We start from the raw sequence: 18,616 nt of genomic DNA, 5'->3' as shown, positions 1-18,616 counted from the left end.
TACTTCTGAGTCTTAACAGTATTTCCCAAACGCCATCAGAAACTCTTCACCAACTGGGGGCTTTACCATTTGTGTAGCAGGCGCACCACAGCCTCGGGCGTAGGATACAAGGCGAGAGGCAGGAGCTGCAAGGAGATCGGCCAAGAGGAAGGGTTCTTCACCATAAAGTACTTCACCTAGATACCAGGAAAGGAAAATCAAAACCCTGAGGAAGACATGGCGTCACCTCTGAGATAATCCCGCCAAAAATTCATAACCTGAATCTAATCATGGGAACCTTCAGGCAAATCAAATCAAGGGACATTTTAGAAAATAAATGGCCTGCTTGCTTCAACAACATCTCTGCTCTGAGAGGCAAGAGAAGGCTGAGGAAGATTAAAGGTGATGATCAAGATCATGCAATGCATGATCCTGAGCTGGGGGAAAAAAACCTGCCATAAAGTATGTGAGTGGGATGAGTGGAAAATTCTGAATACAAACTGCAGATCAGATAACATTATTATGATTAATATCACACCTAATTTTAATAATTACACTTCAGTATGTGAGAAAATGCTCCTGCTCTTAGGAAATTCACAATGAAATAGAAGTAAGGGGAGACCATAGAATCTGACACTATGAAATGGCTTATAAAAATGTGTCTGGTGTGGAGCTCCTGGGTGGCTCAGCTGGGTGGTCAGCTGGTTAAGCGTCTGACTTGGGCTCAGGTCATGATATCACAGTTCATCGATTCAAGCCCCATGTCAGACGCTGTGCTAACAGCCTGGATCCTGGAGCCTGCTTCAGATTCTGTGTCACCCTCTCTCTCTCTGCCCCTCCTCTGTTCATGTTCTTTCTCTCTCAAAAATAAAATAAAAACTAAAAATAAAATGTGTGTGGTGTGTGTGTGCAAAGAGAGAGAAAAGGAATGATAAAGCAAATGTGGCAAACATGAAAAACTGAATCTTTGTGAAAGGTGTCTGGGAGTCCTTAGTCCTATTTCTAAAACTTTTAAGTTGAAATTATTTCAAAATAAAAAAAAAATTAATGTTTATTTTTGAGAGAGAGAGAGAGAGTATGTGTGTGTGTGTGTGCGTGAGCAGGGAAGGGGCAGAGAGAGAAGGAGAGAGAGAAAATCCCAAGCAGGCTCCAGGCAATCAGCACAAAGCCCAATGCGGGGCTCGAACCCACAAACAGTGAGATCATGACCTGAGCCAAAGTCTCACACTCAACTGACTCAGCCACCCAGGTGCCCCACAAAATAAGAATATTTTAAAAACAGTCTTTGGATGGCACCCTTAAGAAACGCAGTGAGCGCCTCACAAAGTGTAATCTTCAACTGGACCACATGTGATGCAGCTCTTTGGCAACAAACTTGACACACACACGGAAGTCTACTGGTGTAGCGTCCATGCCTTTGCTTTGCTCCTGCCTCCCCAGCTCATCGAGGGAAGCACACACAAGGGAGGAAGTCAGCACAGGGAGGACAGAAAGTCACAGACAGAGCCCCGGCCCTTGGTGGCATCACACTGCTGCTTCATCAGCTTTGGACTTCTCTCCTTTGAGTTCCTCACTATAAAATAGGCTAACTCCTATGTAAGCTATGGTAGTCAGGATTCTTGCTGTGGTGGGGCTCCTGGCTGGCTCAGTCGGTAGAGCACTGGGACTCTTAATCTCAGGGCTATAAGTTTGAGCCCCATGTAAGGTGTAGAGATTACTTTAAAAAATTAAAAAACAAAACAAAACTGGGGTGCCTGGATGGCCCACTGGTTGAGCCTCCAACTCTTGCTTTCAGCTGAGTGTGGAACCTGCTTAAAGTCTCTCTCCCTCCCCCTCTCTCTCCCACTGCCCCTCTCCCCCACTCTCACTTTCTCTCTAAACAATAAAAAAAATAAAATAAATTTTTAAAAAATTTTAAAAATGATAAAATCTTTTAAAAAAGATTTTCTCTGACATTCATAGTTGAACCTTTCTTGACAGATTTTGAATTGAAAAGAAACTTCAGGAAATGTATTTCTTTCATGCACTTTCAGTCTGTTTCGAGTTTACTCCTTATATTGTTTCTTCTGACACCTCCCTGGTAAGTGCACTGAATGGTATCTGTGTGTCACTTAAAATGAATTTAAATTAACTCTGGTTCTGAAACAGTATCCTCAAGGTAGAAAGACTCTGATAAGTTAAAAACCCAAGAATAGGGGAGGGGCAGGGGGCGGTAACTGACAACGAGGCACACAATCCTCACCACACTACTCCTCAGGGCAGTTGCGCTGAAGTTTACCACAAGGCCGGGCTCTGTGGTCAAACGAGGCAGATAAGAAACAAAGGATTCTGACTCCTTGGATTTCTTCAAGCGACCAAATCGAGTCATGCCTAAAACAGTCCTCCTGTGTAATTCACAAAGAAAGAAATTATTCTGAAAAATAATTTTGACATTATCAACAAAGGAAATCACTAATTATCACTCCCAATAAAAGGAACAAGGGCTCTGGGAAAAAAAGAAAAGACTTATTCTGGGTATTCTGGGTCTGGGGAAGAGAAAGTACAAATGATCTTGGAGCATATGGTTTTACTAGAAAACAAGGAAGTGCTCAAAGAATGAGGTGAACGTCTAAGGGACCCATGAGCTAGCCTGAAAGGTCTCCTACCAGCCAAATTTGGGACAATTTAACATCAAAAAATAATACTGATGGTATATTGTGGTAATGAACAAAGAATTCACAGTGATGCTCAAAAAGAATGCAGAATGAACAGAATAATCAGAAACATCACTCTTTTGCAGCCATCAATCTAACGACGGATCCAGGCAAGGATTATCAATGGTTGGGGTGAAATGTTCTTAGGGAACGGGAAATTTATGTGATCTCAAATTATCATAGCACATATTACTTATTAATTTTTCATAATTACATATTAAAGGAAAAATTCATCTACAATGGAGAGAGAGCTGTCAGATGCACAATTCAACTCAGCAACACCAACAATGGGACAAACTGACATACGTCCCTTCTGAGATGATGCAATGATAAGAACACAATATCAACCAAGTAATCAGCACTGTTCCCAAAAACGTTTGACATGAATGTAAACCCGAGGAAGCAATCCAAAAATCCCACAGTGCTGAAGGTTCTGTAAGACAACTGGGTAGGACTCTAAAAGGTCAACATTATGGGAGATGAAGAAAGGTGGGATACAAGTCTAAAGGAAATGAAGAAAATTTGACAACCAAATGCAATGCATGATCCCTGAATAGATCCTGGATTTAAAAAAAAAAGGAAAAAGAAAAAGACATCCATAATGGATATTAGTGAGTCAAACAGAGAAATTTGAATACAGACTGTATATTATATAACTGTGTCAATGTTAAATTTGTTGGGTATGGAATGGTAGTGTAGTTCTACGTAGGAGTATATTCTCCTTGGGAAATAAATGATTTCTTAATAAAGTACTGAGGGTTGAGGTATAATATCTACAGCTTACTATGCAATGACTCAGCACAAAGAAAATGCGTGTGTACAAAGGTATAGTGGTTGAGAAAGAAATAATGCACAAGTGGCAAAATGTGAACAAGTAGTTGAAAACAGATGAGGAACATTTGAGTTTTCACTGCACTCCAGTTTCACCTTTTCTGAGGTTGGACATGTGTCAAAATAAGAGGCTGAAGAGAAATACCAATTATGAAAAACTCAGTCCTGCAACTTCACTTCAAGTGTCTCCCCAGGGCCGCGTAAAAGAGACAAGGAAGGTGAGGACATACTTGCAGCCGTCACCATTTTTAAACTTCTTCCATCTTTCATACAATTTATTGGCAAGCTCCGAATCCATATCCCAGGTAGACCGATCCAGAGAAAGACTCCCTTCCCAATTAGGATTTTCTAAAAGTTAGATCAGATTCAACATTTAGATTTATAGAAAATGCAACTCAATTAGTAAAGAATGCCAAGGGCTGCCAAACTTCTCAAACTGACTGGACTGTCAAATGCATAAACACCCTCCTCTTCCTCTGACTTTCCTAGGATCCCTCTAACTCAATGGCAAATGATACATCAAATCAAACAAACATGTATAAAACAAAACCAAATCGAATCATGTAAAGGTAAGAACATAAAAGACACATGGCTCATGAATATAGCCTGAAACGAGTTAAAATTATACTTGGAACATTTTTAACAGCTGTCCATCTCACAGGTTAAACTGCTTCCCTGTAAGCGCTGGTCACCATCTAAGGCTTCCAGTGACTATGATCAGTGCTGAGGGACAAACAGTCCTCCCGAGGAGGGCACAGACCAGGCCTGGAGAAGGTGCGTGCACATATTTACAAAGTGTTCACTGCGCCCTCTCTACTTATCTGTTCTGTCCTATCTATGCTAAAGAGTGTACCAGGATGAGAACACGGGCTTCTCCTCAAAGAAATCTCTATACGTCAACAGTCTCCTTACATTAAATACTTTAATAAATCAAATATGTAGGGCAAGGGCTAGAAAAAGCTTCTATATCAACACCATAGCATCCGATCTCACGTAACAGCAAGCACCCCCTGGAAGATGTTTATGCTCCTATAACCCGAGTCTTCGAACACAATTCCAAGTTATTTACTAACTTGTAGTCACAATCTTCCAACTTTTCCTAGACATAAGGTTGCTGTGACCATCAAATGATGTGTTTGGGGAAAAAAACCCTAACAAAAGTTCAAGCTACTTAAGGGGACATTATTTATACAAGTACCTCGGGTGTTTTGGAGGATTCTTAAGAATTTCAAGTCATTCTGTGAATGATCATGCTCTTTAAAAATAAAATATGATACAATTATGTTTACAGGACTAATTACTGCATCTACAAACGCTATTTTTCCTATTTCCCACCCAACCCCAAACTAGAGTTCTACAGAAAGCCTAAGGGCAAAATACTTACCTGTTTTTGATTTTCCCATGAAATAATGCATGCCACAATGTGCTATCACTTCAAAACCCAGACTCCCTTCCTAGATTGAAAAGTAATATATGAATAACTTAAAACACAACACTAAGCATAAAAATCCTAATGCACTCAAATGCGAAGCAGACATTGGCCTCCATCTCAGTGAATTTCTCTTTAACCAGAAGCCAAGCAGTGAGAAAGTGAATTCTTGGCTTCCCTTCTCCCTGAACGAGCCCTGAACGGTCTCTCACAGGAAGGATCACAGCAGTAGATTCTGCACAATCATCGATGCCCACAGTGATGATCCATGGGCCCCAAAGACACAAAGCTGCCTCCTGAGTTAGAGGTTAATCTCACGACGGTCCTGATAGGTTTAAAGCAAAACAAAACAAAACAAAACAGAACCGGAATCCTCTGAAAAACAGCATACCAATCTCTAGTAACTCCTAAACCACCCAGGACATTTAAATTGATGTTCCGCTTCCTTCGGGTTGGGAAAGCACAGACTTGCTACCTCCACATATACATGAAACCTGCCTGTTCCCTCCCACAGGGCGCTCTGCTTGATACCGTCTCTTGATCAGAAGAAGGAAATTTATAAGAAATCTCCCCTGCTCAAAATACGGATGAATGGAATTAACCTTACATGTTGTGTAGTTTGGTTTTAGAGGTCCTACCTATAAGCCTATAGCTAAGCAGGAGGCATTTCTATCTAACGAAACACCAAGGCTAATAAGTGAGAAAAATCATAAAGATGGTTGCATGAATGTCTCATAGTGAAAAATTAGAACCCAGCGTTTTACAGAATAGCTTGGATCAAAAAGAAGCAATAACAGTAACCAAATGGAAATAAATAAACATTAAGAAAAAAAATGAGACATGTTTAAGATAAGATCTAAATTGAATACGGTTTACCCAGGTTTTAGAAAGCATTTTAAGTGTGAACCCTTCCAGGCTTTAGATTTAGTCCCCGGAGGAAATGAAAGAACTGCAAGCAACCAAGCCTCACTTACCAGAGGTCTAACTACAGCACTGAACCAATCTAGTTTATTTGAATTCATTACAAGGATGCACTAAAAGCTCAACTGTGCTTTCTACAGCAAGCACATATTCCTTGTGCTACAAATTTTGGTAATAAATGAAAGTGAGATTAATCTACCTGTAACACCTTACTTTGTTCAAGAACCTCAAATTACTTTATGAAAAATGGAAACTCTTTCCAAATAAAGAGTTCCATATCTAAACAAATGACCATCTAAGATTGGCCTGGTAATATCTGCTATATTTCTGAGATAGCCTTAAAGAACATGAACTTAACTCTGCCAATAAAACCCAAGCACCATAAGATAAGTTAATAAAAATATACAGTTATCATTATGAAAATTAGAACACATAGTGTTGTAAACAATACCTTGGTTGGTGCTGAGTAAATCTGTAAAGGTATTGCAAGAACAGCACCTATGTTTGTAGTCAAAAATACATTGGTGAATAGATTTATGGCAATGTCTTTAACAGCAAGTTTCAAAGAAAATATATTCCAACAGCCTGGAGGTAGAAATAAAGGGCCAGTGAAATTCAGAATCTAAAAAGAAAAAAAGCAAGAGAAATTACTTTTCTTAACACTAATTACGATTAAAACCATTACGATACTAAAGTTCTTCTGTACTTTCAAAAATAGAATTTACTCAACTGTTTCTAGCTCAAAGATTAAACTATTTTCATATGATAGGTTTTAAATGTCTCATATGCTACTGGTTTAATTTCACAAAAGTAATCTTGTACTTTTCATGGGCAAAATTTTGAGAAAGTCTATTTTGTCACTAATCAGGCTTTTTTAAAATAAATACAATCTTTTTAGCACAAACTGTACATTGTAACATTTCTGAATAACAGTAAGAGCAAATATCCTTTAAGAATATACCTTGGTCCCTCTGTGTTCCTGAACGATAGTTTAAAAAAACAGATTTTACAAGTAATTCTGAAAACATTAAAAGAAAAATAACTTGCTTTAAAAATCAGAAGAAAAAGTTAAATTTTACAAATATTAATTTCATGGCACCTGACCTTCAATAAAGCTTTACATAGGCTAAAACTTGGATAAAAATGCCATATGTACCTTTAAAATGTGCTTGGTCTCCTTGGAAACAAACACATCATTTAATACAACACTACGGTCAAAATGGTTGAGGTACCACATTGACCAAACTCCTGAAGTGTTCTCGTGAGTCTCTATGTGAAACTGGGTTGCAGAGGAGTCCATTCTAAAATACCTGTGAACACAGGACGTGCATGCGGTCAGCCCTCAGTGGGAAACAACCACCGGCACTCAGCGCGCCTCCAAGTTGTGCCGGAAGAGGAGCAGCAGAAGACGCCAGGGCACGAACGTTAGCACTAGGAGCAAGCTGTGAGACTGCCTTCTTACCCTCCGTGCCCACAAGCGAAGCGTCTCAAGGCCAGAGGCTAAGTGACCCGGCCGGGACCACGACAGCTCACACAGGCCGCCAGGACAAAACCAGCACCCAAACCCACCTCCTCTTCCTTTCCCACACCCGCTACCCGGCCCCAACCCCATTCCACAGACGGAATCCTTGGAATCGCTGTTTCCTCTCTCCCATTCTGCCATCAGCCCTTCCACCGCTCGTCAGCAGTGTTAATGTAGCAAGGCAAGTCCAGACAGAGAATCGTACACGTCGTATCAGTTATATTTTTAATTACTTCTAGATGAAAAACACTTAAACACCCATGATTTAAAGGAAAAATGGAATCACCCTACCCTTGAACTACAGGAGAAGAGAGACAAGCTTTTAGTGTTGGAGTGTTTTTTATTTTCTTCACATCTTCTTTGATTCCACTGTCACATGATGTAGCTGTTTCGAGAGACAAAGAAATAAATGTGAAGCATCTTTTCTTTCATTGCGCCTGAACAAAACCAAGATATATGTTTTATTTATAACACTTTTCAGTCTCCATTAAAATAGCACATCAGAAATCAATGATAAAATGGTTTCTCAAACACTCCTATCTTTTTCCTCTGCTGGCTGGTTGCCAATTTTCTAGAACTTGGTGTCTACCGCCCCCACTTACCCACCCCTTTTACCCACCCAACCTCTCATTTCTTCCTTTGGGAGAACGAGAAAAAGACAGTCAATGCTTTATGGCTTCTCTTTACAAAGATCTGCGTTCACCATAAATAAGAGAAAAGTCTTTAGAAGGTCTGCCAGAGAGGACAAAAGTAAAAAAATGATACTCAGCCAACGAGGCGGGGGGGGCACGAGGCGGGGGGTGAAGAGGAGCATGCGGGGGCATGAGCAAGAAAGGAAGACAACTGAAATAGCAAGAAGTTTCACAGGTGAGTGGAAATGCATTCCAAACCCCTGGGGATTATCAAAACAACACTTTTAAGCTTTCCCTGAACTAGGTCCTAATATTAAGGCACTGGTATTAAATTCTTAACTCTAATACTAATACTCAAGTCTTTTGTTTTTTTAAGCTACATATATGGCCTCCCCTCAAAAATTCAAACACTAACAAAACATGTGAAAATAAAGTCTACCCGAGTCCCCAGTTATCTTGGAGGAAACAACTGCTAGCAAATTCCTGAGCATCGGTCCAGTGTTCTGTGTCACGAAGTACATAGACACCCTTTAAAGGACACCAAGTGTACGCACACTGTCTGCATTACAAGTCCACCTACGCCTAACAGCTGCTGAGCACACCCTCCTGTAAATGGGCTACAATTGAACACGTGCCCTGTCCATGGAAGGACGGTGTCACAACAGTGCACATGTCTGTAGCATCAAGGAGCATATATGTGCATTTTAAATTTTCATACACTGTCAGTTTTCCCTCCAAAAAAGCCTGCATTGGTTAATACTCTTGTCAAAAAAAAAAAGTGTTTTTTTTCCTAATCATTACCAACATAGAATATTAACACTTTTAACATTTTTATTGATGTAAGTAGTAAACTATATCTCACTTGTCGCTTTAGTTAGCATTTCTTGAAACATAAGTGAGGCAGGGTGCCTGGTTGGTGCAGTCGGTGAAGCATCTGACTCTTGATCTTGGCTCAGGTCATCTCACAGTTCATGAATTCCAGACCCACATTGGGTTCTGCACTAGTGGGAGGAGCCCGCTTGGGATTGTCTCTCCTTCTCTCTGCTCCTCCCCTGCTTGTGTTCTCTCTCTCTCTCTCTCTCTGTCTCTCTCTCAGGATTGTCTCTCCTTCTCTCTGCTCCTCCCGTGCTTGTGTTTCTCTCTCTCTCTATTTCTCTTTCTCTCTCTCAAATAAACAAACTTAAAAAAAAAATTAAAAAGGGGCACCTGGGTGGCTGAGTCAGTTAAGCATCTGACTTAGGCTCAGGTCATCATCCCTACTTGGGATCCTCTCTCCCTCTCTCCCTGCTCATTCCCTGCTTGTGTTCTTCCTCTTTCAAAAATAAATTAGCATTAAAGAAATTCTTTTAAAGAAATATAAAGGAGGCAGAGCATGTTTTCATGTTTAAAACAATTTGCATTTCTTTACAGAATTCTTTTTAACTGTAAATAAGAACCTAAGCTAGGACTGTGTTTACACTCACTCGATCTGCCTTGCATTCTGCACAGATACACAACCCGGGCAGCACACCTTTGTCTCTGTGGAAGCAGCACCTATACCAACACGTTTACATCCTGGTCTTTCAAATCACCAAATGAGTTAAGCTTTAAATGCAAACCCACCCCCATGTGTGGCAGAATAATAGTGGTGTCAATGATCTTTTTTTTCCACCATTCTATCTCTGAGAACTATTAAGGCTGCAGTATTATAATCAAGCCCATTCGCTTTCTGAAAACCTTGTGAAGCCTAAGTCATTTCACAGAAAAGAACTGTCGTCATAACCAGATCACAAAAATAAAAAGACAACCTCCAGTATTTTTAACATCTGTACCTTTGCAAGTGAAAGAGGCGATTTTTGTAAAGTTGGTTGTAGAAGTAGGTAGGAGTACTGGTTCAAACTGCAAAGACAGAGCATCTCTCTGTGAAAAATGATGTACGTCCTACAAAAAAAAAAATAAAATAAATCCACATGACTACTCTCAGCTGGGTGAGTATCCAATTCGAATCAACTCTTAAAAGAACTAAGTCGTTTAGGCTGGCATAAAGCAACAGCTCAGCGTTATGTGTCTAGGACAGTAGAAAGGGGGTGTTGACAACCTTCATCCTAATGTGGGTGCAAGCAAGGGAAAATAGGTATAAATTAAAGCAAAAGAGAAATGAGACAACTGTTTCTGTATCTGTTGCTGAAAATTCCTCATGTTCTGCAATTAAACATACACTCATAAGTTTAAAATTTTACTTTATGTAGTTTACAATTACCTGTATCCAAATAAGGCTGTTTCCTGAATGTAATATATACATATTTACTGCCGAATCACCTGTCCAAAAGAATCAGAACAATGAGATTAAAACAAAGAGTCATCTCATTTTGATACCTTAATATAGTAGCTATAGTTTTTCGTTTCTGTGAAGAACGTGACTCGTTTTTCAACACTACCATCGAAATTGTATTTCTGTTGGGTATTCTTGTTTAAGTCACAACAAAAAAAAACCTATACAAAAAGACTATCCTACCAACATGGGCCCTCTAAAGGATAATGAGCTACCAGTGAAGATATTCTGAGTTAGGGTCATACTATTACTCCTCTGGATGAAACTAACCAACTGGACAGCTCTGAATAAAGCAATGTTCTCCTGTTGATTAGACAGCTCCTCATTTCCTTATTTAGATGTTTGTATTTGAAGAAAAACAAAACCCTGGAATCTCAAAACATAACCTTCCTTTCAACCTTCACTCACAGAAGTGCTCCCCATGGGACAGGGGTCTTCTCTACATTGATGTCTACCTGGCCATTCTGAGATCACCAGAAAGCAGGAAGCCAAGAACAGGACAGCTCTCCTGCTGAAGACCTGTCACTACTACAGTCAATTCTAAGGACTGGAAAGTAGATGACGCTGGACCATAAAATTATACTTTGGAACCAGTTTTTTCTCTGGATGTGTATATGGAAGGTGTTCATATGTATGTATGTGGTGCGTGTAAGTATCTGTACATAATATATATACACACACATACATATATACATGTACATACATATATACCAGAACAGTCCTGCTAACCAATGGATAACAGTAAACTCTACATTATCAATGTCAAAAATCACCTAATTTGTGTTGCCTACAAAAGTGCTCAGAAGTTGAAACTGATGAACTAGGTAATTTCTGGTACAGAGGACACACATTTTCAAAGACAAACTTCATGAAAATGAACACTACCATGCACACCATGCTAAGTTGTCTGGCATCAGGGAACAACTGGCACCCAGTCAACTATTAAACATACGGAACAGCACAAGTTCTTTCACCGAGCTTCTGCAGATCAGTAACACTGGAACAAGAGACACGACTTCACAAATACTTTGTGGACATTTATATTAGATTGGTGTGTTCATTTAACTTGTTTCCTATCTCAGAACGCCAAAACAAAACCATCCCAAGGAAACTCAAAAATGGTTTGCAGTTGCCACTTAATTTGCTCCAAGATAACACAGCCCTATTAGGAGTTGCAGATTGAGAACGAGTTAGTGTTACAATCTCTTAATAATGGAAGCAAAGGCTCACTGTCTTGCATGGGAATGTTACAGCCTACAGGTAAATGCTTTAAGAATGGTGCTGCAGATCAAAATATACTATAATAAAAATGTTAAAAGATTCCACCTTACCTGAGGTCTCCGATTTATCTGTGGCTACATAAATTATAGAAAGATGGTCTAACAAATCTTGTGTATTTTCTTCAAACTCTTTTGAGGAGTTTTCCATGGTTACGATTATGCTCATTTGTAGTCGTAAAACATCGTCAGATTCCATATAACAACTCTGAGATAAGAGGGGTAGAAAAAAAAGAAAAACTCAAAAAAAAAAAATCATCCAAACTTTGTGATTTCAAATTTTAGAAAAAGAAGAGCACTTATGGTAAGGACATGTGTATTTCTGAAAACAGAACGTGTCATGTTATTTTTGATTTCCAAGCCAAGAGGCAAGAAAGGAAGAATGAGAACAGTGAATATTTTAATTTTACCTTTAATTGCTGACACACTTTATTACGTAAACTGCATTCCAGTTGTACTTGCAAGAGGCTAGTATTAGTGGTTTCTGCCTAAAAGAAGAAAAAAAGGGGAGAAAAAACTTAAAAAGAGGCAAAGAGTTCAATAATGTATTGGTAGTAAACAATCCATCATTTATTCAGAACATTCACTCAGTTGATAAATATTTGAGTATCTGCTAAATGCTGGGTACTATCCTAGTAGCTGGAAATAAATATGAATAAGACAGAAAAGCCTGCCACCACACTTACATTCTAATGGAAGTCATAAGCTCTCCTTTGGGCAACATGAAAATTCCTATTATGGAAATAAGGAGATAAATATGTTCTAAATATACACAGGAACACTGTAGTTTGGCAGTTCTTATACTTTCTGAACATTCTGTTTCAACACAGGAATCTTTTATTTCAAAGTAGGTTCACCCAGCAATAGCCAATCAACTGTTCTTCTGTCTGCCTTCCATTAATAGAATGGCGTTAGAAGCTGTGACAAACAGTAAGAGATGTCTAAAACTGAACTGGCTGTCATTATCATTTTAATATGTGAAAGAGCTATGCATGGAAGAGACCAAAATAGATGAAAAAAATGCAAAATCTCATCAAGTTCAAAGACCTCGATGGCCACATGGAATGATAACTGACATTATCTTTAAGATAAGGAAACACACACTCCAGTTCAGGAATACAGCCATTTGGGGGAGGGAGGGGCTGCAGACAGTGAGCACGCAGGGAAGTCAGGTCGTGCAGCGTGTAAATCCAAAACCCAGCAGCTGTGACAGCTCTTCTTTTGTTCAGCTTGATGTGTCTGGCATGGTGATTATAAAATAAAAAGGCACTCGGCTTCGCAGCCACAGTCACAGGAAATCTCAGTAAGGTACGAAGGCATTTCCCAAATCCTTGGCAGACTTCATTGTGGGTAAGCCTTTATTCACTCCAGGAAGACTTAATATTAAGTAGAACCACCATGATTGTGTTTACTTTATTAAATCTATTAAGAACTACCTAAGTACATATTAAAGTATATATTAAAAACACGTTTTTTAATACTACAATTGCCATTCAGCAATTAAAGTACCAAAGAAGGAATAAGATATAATACTTTTTAAAATGCAGTAAAGATTATTAAGAAGTTTAATTAAGATGGGAAGCCTGGGTAGCTCAGTAAGTTAAGCTTCTGACTTCAGCTCAGGTCATATCTCATGGTTTTTGAGTTCGAGCCCCTCTTTGGGCTTGCTGCTGTCAGCACAGAACCCACTTTGGATCTTCTGTCCCCTTCTCTCTCTGCCCTCCCCTGCTTCCCCGCTCATGCATGCTTTCTCTCTCTCTCTCTCTCTCTCAAATACATTTAAAAAAATTCTTTAAAGAAGGCTAACCAAGCTTGAAATAGGACCAAACGTCAACCAAAGAGTCTTTTAAAAAGCAACTGCTAGTTGGGGTGCTGTGTGGCTCAGTTGGTTAAGCATCCAGCTTTGGCTCAGGTCATGATCTCACAATTCATGAGTTCGAGCCTCTCGTTGGGCTCTGTGGCAACAGCTCAGAGCCTGGAGCCTACTTCAGATTCTGTCTGTCTGTCTCTCTCTCTGCCCGTCCCCTGCTCACACTCTCTCTCTCTCAATAAAAAGCATTAAAAAAATTTTTAATTAAAAAAATAAAAAGCAACTACTAGTATATGCTAGACTTAAACAGAATAATACCATTTGTAAATGGAAACTAAAACCTTAAGGAAGAATTAGATTTTGAATTGGTCTTTCCAGAAACAAGTCCCACTGTATCATAGACATAGAAAGAGCCCACTACTCTCTGAAATTGCTTTAATGCAAGTTATAAATGACCTCCTCACATCCAAATCCAATAGACACTTTCCACTATGCCTAACGCTTCTGCCAACTTAACCCCATTAACCACTTGTGCTTCTCTTGGTTTTTCTCCTTCTTCTTTGGCTCCTCCTTTGTGGCTCTTCCCCCTCTCCTTTCAAGATGTTAGAGTTATTTGGGATTCTATCTTTTGCCCTTTTCACTCTCTCTCTAGGGAAGCTCTGTGACACGCCAAAGCTGCCTGCACTTCTCTCTCCATACCCGAATGCTCACACTCGCCAAGACAGCTACGCCTGTGTGCACGTTGTCCTGGAACCACTATTCACACAGTTATTTAAGCCAGAAACCTGCAAGTCAACTTCAGCTTCTCACTTACCCTTCTCCAACAAACCCATAACCAAGTAATACTGATCACACCTCCTTGGAAACCATTGAATCCATTCACTTTCCTTCATTCCTACACCCCGGAGATTGGGGGTCAGCAAACTATGCCCATGGGCCAAATCCAGGCCACTGCCTGTGTTTATAAATAAAGTTTTATTGGAACAGAGCCATGCCCATTCCTTTGTATACTGTGTATGGGTGCTTTCATGCTACATCTGCAGAGATGAGTACTTGCAACAGAGATCGCATTTGGAAAGTCAAAATTTACTCTCTGAGCCTTTACAGAAAAAGTTGAGGGATGCTTGCCCTAGTGGGAGGGAGAAGGAGGAGCGGGAGAGAGACAGGTAGGCTAGTCTCCCTGTGTCTGTCCACCTCTCTCTCCACTCCAGTCTCTGCACTGCATCAAAAGTGAGTTTACAAATATGCAAATCAGGTGATGGCACTAGCTGCTTAAAACCCGTCAAAGACCAAATCCTTCACTGTGGCTTCAACACTCAGGTAGGTGTCTAGTCTTCATCCACCTCCTTATTTATGCTCCAGCCTCACTGGTCTACTTTCTGCTCTGTCTTGCCTTCAACCTCTAAATGTGTTGTTTTGCTGTGAACTCACATCTCCAATCCACCCTCTCTCTACCTAGCTACACCCAATTCATCCTTCATGTCCAGCTTACACATCCCCTTCACCAAGGTTTTCCCTGCCCCCACAGCTAGACTAACTGCCCATTACTCACACCCATAGCACCTTTTCCCTGACCTTCCTTAGCACTCATCATAATGTAACAACTTGCTCAAAGTCTGTCTTCCCCAGAAGACTGTAAGTCCTTGCCTGATGCTGTTATCTCAATGCCTACCACTTAATGGGCACTCAGTATGCAATCAGTGAGTGAAGAGAAGTGGCACGCAGCCACAGATGCTTGCTTTAAAAAGGCAAATTTGAATAAAATAAACTAAAAATAATAAACAGTGGCTCTAAAATAAAAGAATATACCAAAGCCTGCCACTTGACATGTACTTATGCTCTAAAACTTTCAACAACACCAAAAAGTTTAAAGAAAAACCCGTATCAAGACATTTTCAACATACGAATTTATAATAGTTACGTTTTTGGAAAATTTACAGCAATTTAACTATAGGTCTTAACCTGACAAGGCAATTCTCTTCCCTAAAATATGTCTTCAAATGTTGAGATGTTACAAGTTCAAAATTATAATTTTTTTAATGTTTGTTTATTTATTTTGAGTGTGTGTGTGTTTGAGGAAGAAGGGCACAGAGAGAGGGAGACAGCGGCTGCCAGCACAGAGCCTGATGTGGGGCTAGAACCCATGAACCATGAGATCACAACCTGAGCTGAAGTCAGATGCTTAACTGACCAAGCCACCCAGGTGCCCCCAAAATTATAATTTTTGAACACGATTAACAATCTAATTTGCACAGTGACTTGATGTAATATAAAGCCTAGTATTTTGTCATTCTTGGTAAGTTTCTGGGTGGATGAATTTATAATTTACCGTTTTAAGTAAGAGTCCTCTCTTAGCTGGAAGCGTAACTACTATCTTGTTTCATTTGTTGCAGAACATACTTCAGTATCCCACAAGGGGGCGTCCTAGCACCTCCACACTGTCCTGAAAGCACCAGGTTTTCTCAAAGAGCAATTTAAGCATTCATGTCTTAATCCAAAGAACAAACCTACTGCAATCTTGACTTCGAAAAGTAAACCATAGGGGCGCCTGGGTGGCTCAGTCGGTTAAGCGTCCGACTTTAGCTCAGGTCATGATCTCGCGGTTCGTGTGTTTGAGCCCCGTGTCAGGCTCTGTGCTGACAGCTAGCTCAGAGCCTGGAGCCTGTTTCGGATTCTGTATCTCCCTCTCTCTCTGACCCTCCCCTGCTCACGCTGTCTCTCTCTCTCTCTCAGAAATAAATAAAACATTAAAAAAAAATAACCAAAACAGGAGCCACCTGAGGCGTGTGTACACACACCCTCCCCCACCCCACCTCCACCGGGGACTGAATTTTTTCTGAAAGGCCCCAATTGAGCACACTTGTTAAGACAGTGGGACTTCCCCTTATGCAAGAGTGTGCTAGGCAGATTATAAAAGGAAAACAGAAGCCTACTTCTGTAGTTTTCAACCCCCCCCAAATTACTTTAAGAAATTAGTTCATCAATTTTACAGCTAAAAACTAAAACAATTTCTCCGTATTTTCCACATGAAGTATATGGTATTATTCCCTTTTAGAGGATGAGGGAAAATGTGGTTTGGAGGGGTTAAATGACTTATCAAAGATTCTAACAGTAGCTAATAATGGAAACCCAGGGGAAAAAAATAGCAGGTCCTTTAACACAAGTCAGTTTTTTCTAAGTAAATCAGAACAGACCAAGTCTACTCCTAAATTTAAAAACCAAAAAGTTCTTCACCATGGAAACAAGTACTAGAGCACCATTCCAAGAGATAATTCAACAGTCAAGAAAATAGCCACCAGGGCGCCTGGATGGCTTAGTTAAGCGACTCACTCTTGGTTTTGGCTCAGGTCATGGTCTCACAGTTCNCTCTCTCAAAATAAATAAACTTAAAAAAAAAAAAAAGAAAAGAAAATAGTAGTCTTAAAAAAAACCAAAAAACTTTTTTGTAATAGCTTATATTCCCATGCTTTTGTGTTAGGAGTCTAGTTAACTGAATCTAAGAGGAAAAAAATCACCTGGTCCTCTACCTGCTAAGAAACTCATCTTTGTGTATCAGGCCACGGTACAGTGTGATTTGGGGGAATTGTATACAAGTAAAGTGGAAAGAAAATGATAGATTTCCAATCTGTCATTTTAGACGGTTTTCTAAAAAAAAATTAATGTCTTATTTATTTTTGAGAGAGAGGCACAGAGTGTGAGCGGGGGAGGGGCAAAGAGAGAGGGAGACACAGAATCCAAAGCAGGCTTCAGGCTCTGAGCTGTCAGCACAGAGCCCGACGTAGGGCTCGTACCTACGAATGGTGATATCATGACATGAGCCAAAGTTGGACCCCCAACCAATTGAGCCACCCAGTCCACCTTGGACAACTTTTATTTTTTAACAAGAATAAACCAATATCCTAAGAAAAGTATACGAGAATCTATAATACATTAATCCAGGCAGAATGAACAAGAGCCTTGAAATTATGTAACCTCCCCAGTAATGACCACACACAAAAACCTTTCACTTAAGGACTATAACTCATGAAATACATAAGAATTAGATAAAACCCAATATTCGGTCCTATTTTCCTCCCCTTCCACAATTTTGAATGCTAAAGATTCTGTGTAAGCCATGTGACCATGCCAGACAGTGGCCCACACACACGGTGCTAGGTACAATACAGTCTATACAGCAAATGATTTTGCATAAAACAGGCACTTTCTTGGATCCCTTCCACACAACACCCATGCTCTATAACCAAACTCCTAATTTAGTGTTTCCTGTGCAACAGAGAGGCTCAGCTGAGTTATTAGTCAGCACTGTATGGCTGCTTTTACCCTTAAACAGCAACTGTGCTCCAACCCTCCCCACAATCACTACCCTTCTAATCCTCAGATATCTAGCCATTGAGACAAAATCCACCTATGTTGCCAGACCCACTTGCTAAAACACTTGTAAAAACATAGGAACTCACTGAAATTCGTCTTTCTGTTTTAAGGGAAGAGGATGAAAGCATACATATAGCATTTTTTCTTATCTGCATCTTTTTAGAAAAGGCTTTACAGTTAACTAAATTCGAGATGAACCCCCCAGCCACAAAACCTTAGGGACATCCCCTACCCTGCCTAAGACTCTGTCTCTTCTTCAATAAAACGGAGCTAATAAATTCACAGCCATGTTATGGGCCCTAAATGAGATACATATGCCAATCAAAGGGCATGAGTAAACCTTCGAAAGGGAGTGTTATTGTTTTTACTTGCTCATTCACAACTGATGCATTACATGAGCAAAATTCCACAATAAATAACTTAAATGCTCCTGGGAAGCATTTTTTCCCACATCAAAGTTGTAAGAGGGGAAACTCCTCTTCCATACTCCTTCGGTTTCTAAGAGAAGACGTCTTTGTTTTCATTTTTCTTAAACACTTCAAATTCTTTTTGTCTTATTTCACATTTGGTTCAGAACCCCGCAATAAGAGAGAAGAGCCATTTACTGCCCACAACCTCCACCCTCTTGAAATATGCCAGAAACCCTGAAAGACAGAGAAAAAGCAATTTGGAGAGCAAGTTAACACTTAGATACTGAGACTTTTCACTGGACCAAGTGACAGTGGCCTGTGTTGTGCAACACCTTGGCTTTTGCACTTGGGCAGCAGACTTTGAACTGTTACAAGCTGGACTGGCAGTCTCAGGAGAGCCTTGTGGGATTTTCACCTTGGTAGGTCATGG

At 40.0% G+C, this 18,616-nt stretch overlaps 1 protein-coding gene across 1 annotated transcript in view; it reads right to left on the bottom strand.

The window, feature by feature from the left end:
• The window catches only part of TMEM131L (transmembrane 131 like), a 171,360-nt gene that overhangs the window by 52,794 nt on the left and 99,950 nt on the right, over positions 1 to 18,616 (bottom strand). The window contains exons 9-19 of the mRNA XM_077770960.1: positions 12,006 to 12,083; positions 11,650 to 11,803; positions 10,247 to 10,305; positions 9,819 to 9,927; positions 7,667 to 7,760; positions 7,010 to 7,163; positions 6,305 to 6,475; positions 4,888 to 4,957; positions 3,734 to 3,851; positions 2,222 to 2,363; positions 67 to 176 (exon numbers count right to left, since the gene is read on the bottom strand). Of these exons, the coding sequence (XP_077627086.1) occupies positions 67 to 176; positions 2,222 to 2,363; positions 3,734 to 3,851; positions 4,888 to 4,957; positions 6,305 to 6,475; positions 7,010 to 7,163; positions 7,667 to 7,760; positions 9,819 to 9,927; positions 10,247 to 10,305; positions 11,650 to 11,803; positions 12,006 to 12,083 (1,259 nt within the window). The remainder of the gene's footprint in view (positions 1 to 66; positions 177 to 2,221; positions 2,364 to 3,733; positions 3,852 to 4,887; positions 4,958 to 6,304; positions 6,476 to 7,009; positions 7,164 to 7,666; positions 7,761 to 9,818; positions 9,928 to 10,246; positions 10,306 to 11,649; positions 11,804 to 12,005; positions 12,084 to 18,616) is intronic.

Source organism: Crocuta crocuta, unplaced genomic scaffold (genome assembly GCF_008692635.1).
Source record: "Crocuta crocuta isolate KB4526 unplaced genomic scaffold, BGI_CrCroc_1.0 scaffold166, whole genome shotgun sequence".
NCBI classification, from domain to species: Eukaryota; Metazoa; Chordata; class Mammalia; order Carnivora; family Hyaenidae; genus Crocuta; species Crocuta crocuta.
This window is presented reverse-complemented; position numbering and strand designations above follow the sequence as displayed.